Genomic DNA, 15,631 nt, shown 5'->3' with positions numbered 1-15,631 from the left:
CAATCCAGCAGGTTGCATCACTGTCAGAGCAAGTTATAATGCTTTTACACAATATGCACAATGCACAGATAGAAAATTGTCCTTACATTGGGTTGTTTCTTAGCTACACAGTTGATCAGTAAGTGGGTGCAGTAATGGGGTCCACTAACAGTATCCATTGTATTTTGGGGAGGCTTGAGCACTGTCACTATCACCCCTGTAGCCCTCTAGCAGTCCTGGGATTCACATAGTACCCTGCTATTGTGGTCCATGTAGTAAAGTCCTCACAGCATCAGATGCCTCAGAGCTCAGCAGCTCTACGCAGCATGTCAGCTCACTTTCTCTTATTGTCAAGAAATGCCACTATTTACACTCTCTACCTAAACAACAACGGCCTCAAGTTATTAATTTCAGCCTCCAGATTTAATCTGGATTTAGTGGAGAAAATGACATTCCTCTTGAGTGGCTTGACTGCCAGATCAGAATTGGCATGGTCCTGGTACCCATGGTGGTACCTGGAGGAGAGAATACATAGGATGTGGCTTAGCTTCCCTTAGTCCTGGTGCCATTTTAAAATATTCTTGCAGCTGCTTTTCAACATATGGAGATACATAAAAGAGGAAACATGTCATTTAGTGAAAAGCAAGCAAATCAGTAAATCACAGTGTTGTGCCCACCCCCTTCATTCTAGTGGGAACATCCTAAAACATGGCGAATTCGCAGTACACATTCTTCTTTTTCATGTATTTACATATGTTGAGAAGTATAGGAGAGAATTCTTGACAGTATACACATCATGACAAGATCATCTGTGTGAAAAAAAGACTTCCTTGTTTATTAAAGGGGTACTCCAGCCAAAAATGATTCTTGTAAATCAACTTGTGTCTGAAAGTGCAAGAGATTTGTAATCTACTTCTATTTAAGAAACAATCCCCATGTCCTGCAGGAAGTGGTATATTCTTTACAGTCTAAGGCCATGTTTCCACTGCGTATAACACAAATGGCCATGATTTATGCTAAACACACATATGAACATGGCCTAACAAACACAAGTCCTGCTAGTCGGAGGTCGGGGGTCCAATATGACCAGTAACACATGTGCCACAGGCTGTGAGGCCCAGGGACCCTCAGGGACCTGACTAAAACTTCCTTTTTATTCAATTTAATAAAAAAAAAAAATTTGCTGAGATATTTACTAAAAATATGTTCATGCACAAGTACACCAAAAACATTTATTTATTTTTACAAAGGAAGGAGGAGGGGTCTTCACTTTACTCTACAAGCCTGCAAGTATAAAGATGTCCTTTATATATAATGTATGGCTCCATCTTCAACGTGTGATAAGTATGGCCATGATGAACAAGAGTGGAAACACAAAGGGGATACCTGAGGCTTTGCTGGTGATGTTGGCGTTGGCGACGTTATTTGTGGTGGCAATGAGATTGGTGGAGGAGCTGACAGGGGAGGACAGGTAAGCCAGTTTACTGACCGCGCTGGTAAACGTTACATTTACAATATTCCCTTCCGAGTCTGGAGCAATGGTCTTAATCCAGTTTATATAAGATGTCAGTTTGGTGTAGACGCCAGGACGGTTCGCCACGCCACATCCATCTCCCCAACTCACCAACCCAGCCAAAAACCATTGTCCTTTCTCAGAACACACCAAGGGGCCCCCCGAGTCACCCTAGAAAGAGGAGAAACACAAAGATTATAACATAGTGTTAATGGTTCAGATATCAGTGTGACCTCACTCTATCCCAGATAGCACAGGACTGGGGCATAAGAACCCTCCGGGTGTAGCTGTGTCCCAAAGCCAAGACATGGGGGTGGGGTGCAGTGAATGGCGGACCAATCCCCCCATCACATTATGGCGTCTACCTGAACCTCTTCAATTCATACATGTTGTTTATAAGGTCCCACTTGCCCTCACCTACAATCAGTACCAGACTTTTGGATTTGAATTTCGTGTATTTTTTGGAAGCGCTGTTCTCGGCCGGTGGTAATGAAGAGCTCGGTAAGAAGTAGCCCCACTTTTTATTTTTCACATGCTATGCGTTTCATAAATGGGGTAGTTACTTCATCAGGCATAAACACCAGCATAGCACAGCAAGGTAATGTAGATAAATAATCGGGGGGGGGGGTGAAGATCCATCGGAAGTGACCGCGAAGGGACAGAATCATGATTGATGCGTGAACTCCCATATCTCTTTTATTGAGTTGTAACTTTATTCATAATATTTATTTATATTTCTTCTATTTTATATGTTTTAACCCATATTTTGGAGGTAGATATCATGTGTTTTGCTTTGCACCAATTCTTACTGTTATTTTATTTATTACGAATTTGGATACATTATATTGTGTTTGATAATGGTAGTTTTTTTTTAATTTTTGCAGTTTCCCTCCTTTTTATGTGGGTGCTGGTGGTTCACAAGGTATTTTTTATGACTTATTTATCACCTTTTTACCTTATTAATGTTACTGTTGTGATTCCATCTACAATTTCCATCTATCAGTAACTTTATAATAATAATTTGTATGCCTGTCACATTGACATTCTTTGAATGTAATTCACCAATATACCTCTCACCTATCAATCATGATGACAAGTCCCGCCCCTTCCCCGTTACTTTCGGTGAATCTTTACCTCCCTCATTATTTATCTACGCTTATGTTATCTATGCTTGTGTTCATGTCTGATGAAGTAAATAGCCCATTTCCATGTAATAAGTTTTGCTAGCACGTACCGTGCTCGTCATTACCACCCGGCGAGAACAGCTTTCCAGAAAAGCGCAAAATGTTCAAATACATTGTATCCCTTGTGGTTTGGTGGGGAGCTGCGGTGGCCAATCCCCGGACCCCCTCCAGTCCATGTCTCTACCAGTGTTGTACCGGCCTTAGGACAACATAGGACGGTAAGCAGAACACTTACTGGTGACCGGGTTCTTGTACCTCCAGAGACCCACCTGAGGTCACTGCTGTAGGGTAGTGCTCCTTCTTGCTTTTTCTGTCCTATAGTCACTACCGGGGAGGTTATTGCATTACAATTCCTAAAGTGACTTTAACCCTAAACAACCCCACCGAGCTGCCAACCTAAGGAAGGGTTGTTCCAAGTTTGCTATTCCGATAGACTAAGGAAATGTCTGTAGACCCTCTCAGGGGTTAGCCATATACCTTATCCATTATTAACAAATATTTTATAGGATCTATGTAAACAACACTTACCTGACAAGAGTCATATCCCCCTGCTTGGTATCCTCCACATATCATGTCACTCAGGATGATTGTGACTGAGTAACTGGTTGAAGACTGGATGTGATAGAGTCCATCGCAGGTCGTGGTATCGATCAGAGGTACCTGCACTTCCTGTAGAGTTTGAGGACTTGTAAGACTTACTGTAAGAAGAGATTACACACAATGATTCATGGCTAATCCCTCGATTATCATACCAGATGGGGGTATTGGGAAGCAGTCACCCCCTTGCCAAGGCTAGGTTAGTGTGGAACACTGGAACACTCTCCTCAAAGCCTGTGAAGAGTCGAGAATGTTTCACACGTGGTATACAAAATGATCTGACCACTTCCTGTAGGACACAGTGAGTAGGACACACTAGACATCTATCTCTTTTGCTCTGAGACGATTCTTAAGGGGTATTTCATGGTCTACAACTCAATACACCAGCTTGGTGCAAAGAAAGGGGTCCGTGGAGCCTCAGTCACAAGTCTCAAAACACGGGAATAGCCAGATATCCCTCCTGGGCAGGGGATCACCAAACCACCCTGATTAAGTCTCACTCGATTGCATTTAGTAGGACACAAATAGGGAAATACCAGGATGGCCCCTTTTGTGTCAAATACTAACTTACGAGTATTGTGACATGACAAGGGAAATACCAAAGCCAGGCATCCATCCACAGACAGCAGGTTGGGGTATTGCCCCTCATCAGTGTGGAGCAGAATTCTCTCTAATGGGGGGCAATTATTTTTTCTCCTCTTCCTGAGCGTAATGATTGTTGTGTTTACGCCCTCTTGGTGGTCTCTCTAATGAGACATATTAGCCCCTGCAACTAACAATCCTCCATGTATTTGTGGGCAAAGAACTAATTACAAAAATCTAATGGATAGTAAGAATCTACTTGTAAGCTAGCAGCAGGGCCGGTTTTAGACAAAATGTGGCCCTGGGCAAAGTTGAAGGTGGGGCCCCAAATGCTAAAACATTGTAGCAGCAATTTAAGGTCCCGATACTTTTTTGTCAGCGGTTGGCGCGCTGCTCGAGGTGGGGTGATCTTCTGTGACCTTAAATAAGACCCCTCTGTGCCTCCATAGTACATATAGTCGGTATCCCTCTGTAGGTAATTCTTCTGGTAGTTACCTCCACCACCCAGTATGTAGTATCCACCAATATAGGAGGCATCTCACTGTAGGTTTTACACCTGTTAGCTAGCCCCCTGATAGTTGCCCCCTCAGCAGATAGCAGCTCCCCTGATAGTTACCCCCCCCAGCACATAGCATCTCCCCTGTTCCCCCCCCCCCAGCACATAGCATCTCCACTGATAGTTACCCCCCCAGCACATAGCATCTCCCCTGTTCCCCCCCCCCCCCCCAGCACATAGTATCTCCACTGATAGTTGCCCCCTCAGCAGATAGCATCTCCACTGATAGTTAAATGCCCCCCCGCCCCCAGCACATAGCATCTCCTAGGGCTGGGGTGATGTGGGCAAAAAATAAATTCTCGTTTTTCTTTTCTCGATTTTTTTTATTTATTTTTTGATGGGTGTAGTAGTATAGGCATAGTGGATAAGGGGTGTAGCAATAGTAGAAGCATATAAGATGAGGGGTGTAGTAGTAGATAAGGGGAGTAGCAGTTTTGGGAGTAGTAGTAGTATCAGGAGTGGAGGTAATAATAGCAATGGTAGTAGAGCAGTATTGGGGGTAGTAGTAGAGCAGTATTGGTGGTAGTAGTAGAGCAGTATTAGGGGTAGTAGTAGAGTAGTATTGGGAGTAGTAGTAGTAGAGCAGTATTGGGGTAGTAGTAGAGCAGTATTAGGAGTAGTATTGGGGGTAGTAGTAGGGCAGTATGGGGGTAGTAGTATAGCAGTATTAAGGGTAGTAGTAGAGCAGTATTGGGGGTAGTAGTAGAGCAGTATTAGGAGTAGTATTGGGGGTAGTAGTAGGGCAGTATGGGGCTAGTAGTAGAGCAGTATTGGGGGTAGTAGTAGAGCAGTATTAGGAGTAGTAGTAGGGCAGTATTGGGAGTAGTAGTAGAGCAGTATTAGGAGTAGTATTGGGGTAGTAGTAGGGCAGTATTTGTGGTAGTAGTAGAGCAGTATTGGGAGTAGTATTGGGGGTAGTAGTAGGGCAGTATTGGGGGTAGTAGAGCAGTATTAGGAGTAGTATTGGGGGTAATAGTAGGGCACTATTGGGGGTAGTAGTAGAGCAGTATTAGGAGTAGTATTGATGGTGGTAGTAGTAGGGCACTATTGGGGGTAGTAGTAGGGCAGTATTAGGAGTAGTATTGGGGGTAATAGTAGGGCACTATTGGGGGTAGTAGTAGGGCAGTATTAGGAGTAGTATTGATGGTGGTAGTAGTAGGGCACTATTGGGGGTAGTAGTAGGGCAGTATTAGGAGTAGTATTGGGGGTAGTAGTAGGGCAGTATTAGGAGTAGTATTGGGGTAGTAGTAGGGCACTATTGGGGGTAATAGTAGAGCAGTATTAGGAGTAGTATTGGGGGTAGTAGTAGGGCAGTATTAGGAGTAGTATTGGGGGTAGTAGTAGGGCAGTATTAGGAGTAGTATTGGGGGTAATAGTAGAGCAGTATTAGGAGTAGTATTGGGGGTAATAGTAGGGCAGTATTAGGAGTAGTATTGGGGGTAATAGTAGAGCAGTATTAGGAGTAGTATTGGGGGTAATAGTAGAGCAGTATTAGGAGTAGTATTGGGGGTAATAGTAGAGCAGTATTAGGAGTAGTATTGGGGGTAATAGTAGAGCAGTATTAGGAGTAGTATTGGGGGTAGTAGTAGGGCAGTATTAGGAGTAGTATTGGGGGTAATAGTAGAGCAGTTTTAGGAGTAGTATTGGGGGTAATAGTAGAGCAGTATTAGGAGTAGTATTGGGGGTAGTAGTAGGGCAGTATTAGGAGTAGTATTGGGGGTAGTAGTAGGGCAGTATTAGGAGTAGTATTGGGGGTAATAGTAGAGCAGTATTAGGAGTAGTATTGGGGGTAATAGTAGAGCAGTATTAGGAGTAGTATTGGGGGTAGTAGTAGGGCAGTATTAGGAGTAGTATTGGGGGTAGTAGTAGGGCAGTATTAGGAGTAGTATTGGGGGTAGTAGTAGGGCAGTATTAGGAGTAGTATTGGGGGTAATAGTAGAGCAGTATTAGGAGTAGTATTGGGGGTAATAGTAGAGCAGTATTAGGAGTAGTATTGGGGGTAATAGTAGAGCAGTATTAGGAGTAGTATTGGGGGTAGTAGTAGGGCAGTATTAGGAGTAGTATTGGGGGTAGTAGTAGGGCAGTATTAGGAGTAGTATTGGGGGTAATAGTAGAGCAGTATTAGGAGTAGTATTGGGGGTAATAGTAGAGCAGTATTAGGAGTAGTATTGGGGGTAGTAGTAGGGCAGTATTAGGAGTAGTATTGGGGGTAGTAGTAGGGCAGTATTAGGAGTAGTATTGGGGGTAGTAGTAGGGCAGTATTAGGAGTAGTATTGGGGGTAATAGTAGAGCAGTATTAGGAGTAGTATTGGGGGTAATAGTAGAGCAGTATTAGGAGTAGTATTGGGGGTAGTAGTAGGGCAGTATTAGGAGTAGTATTGGGGGTAGTAGTAGGGCAGTATTAGGAGTAGTATTGGGGGTAATAGTAGAGCAGTATTAGGAGTAGTATTGGGGGTAGTAGTAGAGCAGAGGAGAGATATGGGGGTACTTTATCATACAGGATACTGTGTGATTCAGCACCCACCTCCATCATGTACTGCTCAGGGCCTGGTGCCCATAGATACAGAGGGAGGAGGGCCCTGAACAGTATATGGTGGAAGGGGGGACTGCATCATACAAGATCCCCTGCCCCCTTCCTGTATACTGTTCGCTAGGCTAGTATATGGGGAGGGGGTTACTGTTTTATAAAGACACCCGAGGCTCCGCCCACCCGCGGCCGTAAGCACCGCCCCCTGGCTGCAAGTCCCGACCCCAGTCTCCGTGACCCTCTAACCCCCCCCCCCCCCTCTATTTCTTTACCTGGGCTTGCCGTTCCTCCTCTTCTGTAGGGCACAGGCAGCTCTGCAGGAGGGGCGCTCCGTCCTCACAGCTCAGCTCCTTCCTTCATTAGTGGAGCAGGGGAGGCTGCTTGTGCTGCTCTGCTTCCTGCTCCACTAATGAAGGAAGGAGCTAGGGGGCCTCAGGGGGATGGGGGCCCTGGGCAAGTGCCTACTTTGCCCCCCCCTAACGCCAGCCCTGGCTAGCAGTAGACCCCTGTAATTACTTGGCCCCATGCAGCTGCACAGGTTGCATGTATGATGATGTCTTAGTGATGTCATAGTTCTCTCACTATTTTGCACTATAATATGTGAGGTGGAATTGTATCCTGTCTGGAGAACAGAACAAGCTACAGGGACTTTACAAATCCCCTCCTGTCTATGTTAATTTTGATGACAAATGGTAAAGCAGCAGAAGACCCTCATAGAGGACAATCATCTGTGATCTAGACTCAGACAAATACCTACCGCCATATTTAATGTTTCCCCAGCCGGTCACCCAACACATGAGGCCCATGGGGAAATTTACGTTAGCTGTAGGGAGGCAGACGGGGAGGATGTAAGATGTGAAAGTCACGTTATTCACCAGCTCGATGAGGCTGATGTCGCCCATTGATCCAGTGGACACATAATTAGGATTCTTGATGAATCTCTTCACACCCACAGAGATCTCATGAGAGTTTGGCAACGAGATTTGATAACTACCAAGATGGACAGTGAGTGTGGAGGTCGTCACGCTGCTACAATGAGACAAAAATACAATAATAAGGAGAAGAGTGAGGAGGTCTCATAAAGCACATGGAAGAACGTAGGGAAGAACATAGAAAAGAACGTAAAGAAGGGTGTAGGGGACATTGTAAAGAATGACATAAATAAGAATGTAAAGAGGACCGTAGAGAAAAGCGTAGGGAGCAACATAGCAAGGAACAGGGAAGAGCTTAGAGAAGAACGTAGAGAAGAGCAAAAAAAGGAACATACAGAAGAACATAGAAAGGAACATAGAGAACAGCATAGAGAGAAGCATAGAGAAGAGCGTAGAGAGGAATGTAAAGAAAAACATAGAAAGGAACATAGAGAACAGCGTAGATAGGAATGTAGAAAAGAGCGTAGAGAGGAAGGTACAAAAGAACATAGAAAGGAAAATAGAGAGGAGCGTAAAGAGAAACGTAGAGGAGAACATACAAAGGAACATAGAGAAGAGCGTAGAGAGGACCATAGAAAAGAACATGGAGAAGAGCGTAGAGAAGAACATAGAAATGAACATAGAGAACAGCGTACAGAGGAACGTAGAGAAGAACATAGAAAAAAAGCACAGAAGAGCGTAGGGAACATAGAGAAGAGCATACAGAGGAACAAAGAGAAGAACATAGAAAGGAACATTGAAAAGTACTTATAGAAGAACATAAAAAATTTAGAGAAGAATGTAGGGAACAAGATAGAAGGGAAAGCAGAGAAGAATGTATAGAAGAACATAGAAAGGAACTTAGAGAAGAACTTAGAGAAGAACATAAAGAAGAAAGTAGAGAAAAACCATAGAGAACATAATAAGGAGAAGAGCAATGAGGTTTTATAAGGCACAAGGAAGAACGTAGAAAAAACATAGAGAAGAATGTAGAGAAGAGTATAGAAAGAAACGTAAAGAAGACTATATGTAAAGTAGAAAACAGAGAAGAACTGCCCTAACCTTGTTATACAGTGAGCTGCCGACACAACCCATGTCTTACTGATGAGGGATCCTCCACAAAAGTGACGTCCGTTCAACCGTAAGCTCACCTGCCACGGCCATTCACCGGCCTGCGCATCCTGCCCCCCCATGATCCGATTGGATACCTGGGGTTTTCCACATTCTAATAAGAAAAAGATAAAACTAATTTCTGCAAGAAAATTCTGGGTCATGAACACAAATGCTAGAAAAACGCTGAGGCAATGGGTTTGGACCTCCTCGAAGATCACTGCAGGCGCTGTGCGTGACAGGGAAAACCTTATGTTCCAGCAGTAACATCAATAAAACAATTTCCTTTATTGTAGAGTCATAAAAAAAACTAAGTAAAGAACTATTTCCAATGTGTTTTAAAACACCAAGATCTTCAGCGTGGAATATAGTGAGGAACTGATCCCCATCTTTCATATATTTTACTTGTCTATAGCTCATATCGGTCGTTCTTTCATTCTGTAACGTCGGGGGGGGGGGGGGTTGTCCTCACCTTGTGTAGCTCCAAAAGTTCCTGCGGATTAGAAAAAAAAGATAGATAGATAGATAGATAGATAGATAGATAGATAGACAGAATAATATTGTTTGGTGGGTTTGGGGTCACGTACCCAGCAGGAGTAGGGTCCAGGCTGCTCTGACTGTGGACATGTCTGGCTCCCGTTCTGCGCTCGGTGACCACTGTCACACTTTGTTCTGAGCTCAGAGAATGTGGGGTAACCAGTTTGTCACCTGAATATACATTTTTACTTCAAGTATGAGACGTCATCTGCCCCTGAGGTCTCTAATCCTTCCTATAGATCATCAATTGTTGCCGTTAGCTCATGTGACCATAACCCAGCAACCTGAAGAGCCAGTTCCCTATATACAATGACACCACCAGAGCTGACATTCAGACCAGCTCAGAAGAACAACTGTCCTTTATGTCGCCCGGTGTATGTCAGTCTTAGTGGCTCCTGTGAAAAAAACAAGTGTACCTGGATCCAGCTATTTTGTTATAATGGACTACCAATGGGGGCTCCAAACTTCTGATGATGGTGTGACCACAGTGTAAGTCACTGGGGGCTCCAAACCTCTGATGATGGTGTGACCACAGTGTAAGTCACCGGGGGCTCCAAACCTCTGATGATGGTGTTACCTCAGTGTAAGTCAATGGGGGCTCCAAACCTCTGATGATGGTGTGACCACAGTGTAAGTCACTGGGGGCTCCAAACCTCTGATGATGGTGTGACCACAGTGTAAGTCACCGGGGGCTCCAAACCTCTGATGATGGTGTGACCACAGTGTAAGTCACTGGGGGCTCCAAACCTCAGATGATGGTGTGACCTCAGTGTAAGTAACTGGGGGCTCCAAACCTCTGATGATGGTGTTATCTCAGTGTAAGTCACTGGGGGCTCCAAACCTCTGATGATGGTGTTATCTCAGTGTAAGTCAATGGGGGCTCCAAACAACTGATCATGGTGTGACCACAGTGTAAGTCACTGGGGGCTCCAAACCTCTGATGATGGTGTGACCACAGTGTAAGTCAATGGAGGCTCCAAACCTCTGATGACGGTGTGACCACAGTGTAAGTCAATGGAGGCTCCAAACCTCTGATGACGGTGTGACCACAGTGTAAGTCACTGGGGGCTCCAAACCTCTGATGATGGTGTGACCTCAGTGTAAGTCACTGGGGGCTCCAAACCTCTGATGACGGTGTGACCACAGTGTAAGTCACTGGGGGCTTCAAACAACTGATGATGGTGTGACCACAGTGTAAGTCACTGGGGGCTCCAAACCTCTGATGACGGTGTGACCACAGTGTAAGTCACTGGGGGCTCCAAACCTCTGATGACGGTGTGACCACAGTGTAAGTCACTGGGGGCTCCAAACCTCTGATGACGGTGTGACCACAGTGTAAGTCACCGGGGGCTCCAAACCTCTGATGACGGTGTGACCACAGTGTAAGTCACTGGGGGCTTCAAACAACTGATGATGGTGTAGCTGTAGTTGTGAATTTGATAAACTGCCCCTAGTAATGGCAGAGTTGCACTACTGTGGAATCTTAGAGGCCGCTGGTCTTGACCAGAGGCCACTGAAAGACAGGATGGTCTTGCTGTGGCAGATGACCCCCAGATTGCTACCCCAGGCTTGACTTACTAGTGGTAGCAGCCGAGGTGCTAGGCAGTAGAAACAAGAAGTCAGAAGCAGGCTTGAAGGTTGAGGGCAGACGGCAGGCAGTGTAGTCAGGTAACAGGCTGGAAGGTCTTGGGCAGGTGGCAGGCAACAGAGTCAGGAAACGGGCTAATGGTTAGGAATACAGACAGATGGGAAAGAAATGCTTTCTCCATTGGCACTAAGGTTCTGGCAAGGGATCCTAGAAAAGGCAGGCTATTTATTACCTAGAAAACACAAAGGACCAATTAAAGGCACACCAGCCCTTTAAATTTTGTGTGTGCGCCCTAGGAGGCAGGGACTAGCCAGTGCTAGTTCAGCACACAGGTGATGTTGGTACCTGTTTTTGTATGGCCGGTGTAGATTTCAAAATGGTCAGTAACCTGCCTAGTTGTGGCGGGTCCCTTGGGCTCTTGTTACTGTAGTCTTGAGTGACAATTGACCCACCCAGACTAGTGGTACCGCCACCGACAGAAGAGGGAAAAAATAACCTAAGGTGTGCGGTATTGTGTGTATAGATGCCAGTGCGAACAGAAGGTGAACAGAGTCCCGTGCATAGTGAAAAATATAAGAACTCTAATGGAAGCGTTGTAGTTTCACAGTACTTGTATTGCAGAAAATATAAATACTTTACACACAGACTGGAGTGCTTGACTTTAGTACTCAAGGGAGGTGTTGGAGAGGAATAAAAGAGGTAGTTGCAGTAGTGCTTGTGAAGAGTAAAGTAGAGGAGGTTGCCAGAGGTGCCCGAACCTTGAGAGATATCTTGAGTGAAGTGTTACCCGTACTCACGTTTAGACTGTGTCTGACCGCTTTCTGCCCTCTGGTAGCGTAGAACTCTTCTCAGTAGAGTAGTACGAGCCCCAGTCGTTGTTATCTGGGTGAAACTACCAAAAATCCATTTGTTTTGGGGGGTTTTGTTCTGTATTTTGTTTCTGTACTTCCTAGTTAAGCAGTTCCCAGAATGCCTTACTGGTTCCAGAATGCAATGCTTCCCCCCAGCTGTTCATCACAGTCCACAGTCCTTGCTGCACCTGCTTCTGGCCGGTCAGAGATGGTGAATCACTCAGGGGATTGGGATATCCAGCCCCGCCTCCTGTGACATCACGCCCTGACCCCTGTCTGCATCATCAGCCTGTGCTCAGCAAACACACACAATGTGAGACAGAGGCATGGAAGATTTGTCTCCTAAGTTGGGAGCAGGAGACAATGTGAATAGAACAGAGGCAATTTTTTCTTCTCTTCCTGGATTTCTATCAGCTACCAGTGTGGCAGAACTGTACAGGTATGGTAATACATTATATAGACACATCTATATAACTCAATGTACTTTTAATAGACAACATTTTTCCTTATGTGGAGTTCCCCTTTAATATAGACCTATATAGCTCGCCTCTCAGGAAGTCCCTCGTGCCTCTTATCTGTGGATGCAGAAAAAGCTTTTGACAGAGTGCACTGGGGCTTCCTGGAGGCGACCCTCCAGGCCATGGGACTGGGTCCTAAAACGATAGAGAGAATTATGGCCCTTTAAACTGGCCCTTAAGTGCAAGTAAGAGTTAATGGCTCCCTGTCCGACCCCTTTAGGGTGTTTAATGGCACCAGACAGGGGGTATCCCTACATCCTAGTGATGGAATTGTTGGCCATCGCCCTTAGGAAAAACAGCTCTGTTCGGGGTGTGCGCATTGGACAGTGGGAACACAAGCTTTCCCTGTTCGCCGATGACTTGATAATATATCTTTCTTCACCAAGGAATGGCCTGCCTAATGTGATGAGGGAATTTGGGGCATAGTAATTTCAAGGTGGTCTGACAACGTAAACATTACGATTCCCAGCAAGGAAGCCTCTGCTCTGCAGACCAGCTTCCTGTTTAGCTGGCGGTCTGATCATATCAAGTACTTGGGAGTGAACGTCCCAGCAGATCCTGCTCGCTTACTTGAGCTTAATGATAAGCCGTTACTGACACAGTTAGATAAGGATCTTCAGGGCTGGAGTGCCCTGCCACTGTCCTGGTTTGGAAAATTTTGCATGTTGAAAATGGACTCCCTGCCCAAGTTCTTGTGTATCATTCAGACCGTGCCCCCGAATGTACCTGGTTCCTTCCTGAAGCGTTTGCAAAGACTGGCCTCTAAGTTTGTTTGGGGCAACTCCAGAGCGAGACTTAGGGCCCTATTCCACCGGACGATTATCGCTCAGATTATCGCAAAATCATTAGTTTGAATAGCAGTTAACGACTAACGACTGAACGAGAAATCGTTGATCGTTTAATAAGACCTGGACCTATTTTTATTGTTGCTCGTTCACAAATCGTTCGCATTGAATGAGAAATTGTTCGGTCGTTCGCAGTAGTGACGAACGCAATAGCAACGACAAGACGACCGCAAGGACGATCATAAGTAACGATTATCTTTCCATGTAAATGGGTGAACGATTTAAGGTCTTTCGTAAAAGCGGTCATTTGGATCGTTTATCGTTAATGATTATGCGAACGATAATCGTCCGGTGGAATAGGGCCCTTAGTCACGTCTTGTTCACTCAGGCCAAACACAAAGGGGTAGTGCTGGGCCTCCTTCGCGATGGAGATTTTAAGGTGTGGGTGGAGATTGAGCACTCCTTGGGATTTTATAAGTCCAGAGGAGGCTTTTGGCTACCTAAACATGTCTCGGTCAAGGACTCGGGGCTTTCCCCTACCTTGAAAACTATTTTCCTAATGTGAAGGCAGTTCGCATCCAAGGTGGGCTTGGTGGCAATTCCTGGGCTGTTGGGGGCTCCTGTCTGCTCCCACTGTCCAGTGCACATACTCAGGGGGTGCGGGATGTGATGACACAGGAGGGAATCTGGACTCTTGCGGACATCAGAGATGAGCAGTCTATCCAGGCGGGCATGTGGCATTTTCAGGTCAGGGGGCAGTTAAAGTCTTTGGCACCAGTGGCACCAGTCCCAATCTTAACCTCCTCTTTACCTTTGAGCAACTTTGAGCAACCTCTGAGGCTCCTACCCAAACGATATCCGTGATCTACAGTACGTCATTATCATTTCTGAGGGGACAGGGGACACACTCTTGGGGTTCCAGACAGTTTGGTTTGAGGGGCTGAGCTGTGTGCTGACTGAGGAGGACTGGACAAATCCTTTACTCTGATACCCAGCAGGCTCCAGGAGCTAAACTATAAAATACTAACGCAATGGTATGGAACACCAGAACCACTTCAGAGAATGTACCCTTCCGTGTCCAACGTCTGCTGGCGATGTCCCTCTGCTGTGGGGTGCATGATAGATGTGTGGTGGGCATGCCCACCTATTGTCTATGGGAAGGGGTGCAAGAGCTCTATTGTAAGGTCACTGGGGTGGCAGTTATGACAACCCCTGAGATGGCCCTTCTATCTGTGTTGCCCAGACCCCTATCTAAAATTAAGAAAATCCTTCTAGGTTACTTTTTGTTGGCCACTAGGCAGATAATCCCACGGCTGTGGAGGTCGCAGACTCCCCCTTCTAGGCTCCAGTGGTTTAAGGCCTTTGGGGTACGTTTTTAGAAAGCGTTACTGTCAGGAATGTGCAGTGAGCCTGGTGTGAACTGGGTCTGTTTTTACTTTTTGTCTGATACACCCGCTTGCCTTTCAGCCTCCTGGCAATGCAGGAGTTACACTGCTCACTGCTAGCCTTGATCGCAACAGCCGAGCGGTGTTTTTTGATTGACACATGCCTCTGCCTGTCCGGAACCTTGAGGATCAGAGTGCCGGTCCAATAGGGATCCGGAACAAGCTCTTGATCCTCATAAATGAAAGCAGTGGCCAGTCTCTCATTGCTTGCTATTAAGGTTCATACCCTGATCCCAGCTCCCCCTATTTACTCCTGCCATCCCGCGGCCAACCTAGGGCTGATTGAGGCAAGTAGGTAGGGGCAGTGGGTGGGTTCAGACTTAGGACCCACTGTCTCGTCTTGTCCCTACCTCCCTGTCCTGACAGTTGTACCACCAAATTAAAAATGTGGGCCAGGCATGGTACGTGTGTGAGTTCGGCAAGCTCCAGAGCAGATACCTAGTTACAGCCATTATCAAATAAGACCATGCCTAGTCCTAGCTGCAGAGGTGACAGCCACATTTCCGTCTGCTGCGTTATGGCGTCCATCACCTCTGGGGAGCTGTGCTTCTTATCGCCCAAGCTGATGAGCTTGAGCACAGCCTGCTGGCATCTGCTTATGGCAGTGCTGTATCATTTCCAGCTAGCAGATGAGGGCGATGTTACTGCGGACGTGGAGGAGAAGGGGTGGTCAGAAGCCGTGCTTTCAATCTTGAGGTAGGGGGGTAGGCAGTCCCTGGTTGCAACCCGATCCCTGCTTCCACAACATTCACCCAATGTGCCGTCAGGGAGCTGTAGCATCCCTGGCCACAGGTGCTTGTCCACGTGTCAGTGGTCAAGTGGACCTTAACGCTAACCGCGCAACTCCAGGCCCGCCCGATCATACTGGATACGTACGTGTGCAAGGCGGGGACAGCATCCTGGGAAAAGTACTGGCAACTAAGGACAGTGTAGCGCAGTGGGGAAGCC

The 15,631-nt window shown here is 46.1% G+C and overlaps 1 protein-coding gene across 1 annotated transcript; it reads right to left on the bottom strand.

Annotated features, from left to right (window-relative positions):
- Positions 1–1,238: 1,238 nt before the first annotated feature.
- LOC138801640 (serine protease 27-like) lies at positions 1,239–9,119 on the bottom strand. The gene is made up of 4 exons (XM_069984681.1): positions 8,912–9,119; positions 7,696–7,967; positions 3,205–3,374; positions 1,239–1,663 (listed from the first exon to the last, which is right to left on the bottom strand). Exons 1-4 carry the CDS (start codon positions 9,040–9,042, stop codon positions 1,310–1,312), a joined length of 927 nt encoding a protein of 308 aa, XP_069840782.1. The 5' UTR covers positions 9,043–9,119; the 3' UTR covers positions 1,239–1,309.
- Between the last annotated feature and the right edge of the window lie 6,512 nt (positions 9,120–15,631).

The sequence above is a fragment of the Dendropsophus ebraccatus genome, chromosome 9 (assembly GCF_027789765.1).
Source record: "Dendropsophus ebraccatus isolate aDenEbr1 chromosome 9, aDenEbr1.pat, whole genome shotgun sequence".
Taxonomy (NCBI): domain Eukaryota; kingdom Metazoa; phylum Chordata; class Amphibia; order Anura; family Hylidae; genus Dendropsophus; species Dendropsophus ebraccatus.
This window is presented reverse-complemented; position numbering and strand designations above follow the sequence as displayed.

What these genes read in the sequence shown, in the direction of transcription:
- LOC138801640 (XM_069984681.1), bottom strand. Translation starts at nt 9,042, where the DNA reads ATGGGGGGGCAGGATGCGCAGGCCGGTGAATGGCCGTGGCAGGTGAGC. An exon ending in GCAGCTCACTGTATAACAAG is followed by an intron (nt 7,968 to 8,911) that starts GTTAGGGCAGTT and finishes GTCTCATTGTAG; the next exon opens with CAGCGTGACGACCTCCACAC. An exon ending in GGGGATATGACTCTTGTCAG is followed by an intron (nt 1,664 to 3,204) that starts GTAAGTGTTGTT and finishes TCCTCTTTCTAG; the next exon opens with GGTGACTCGGGGGGCCCCTT.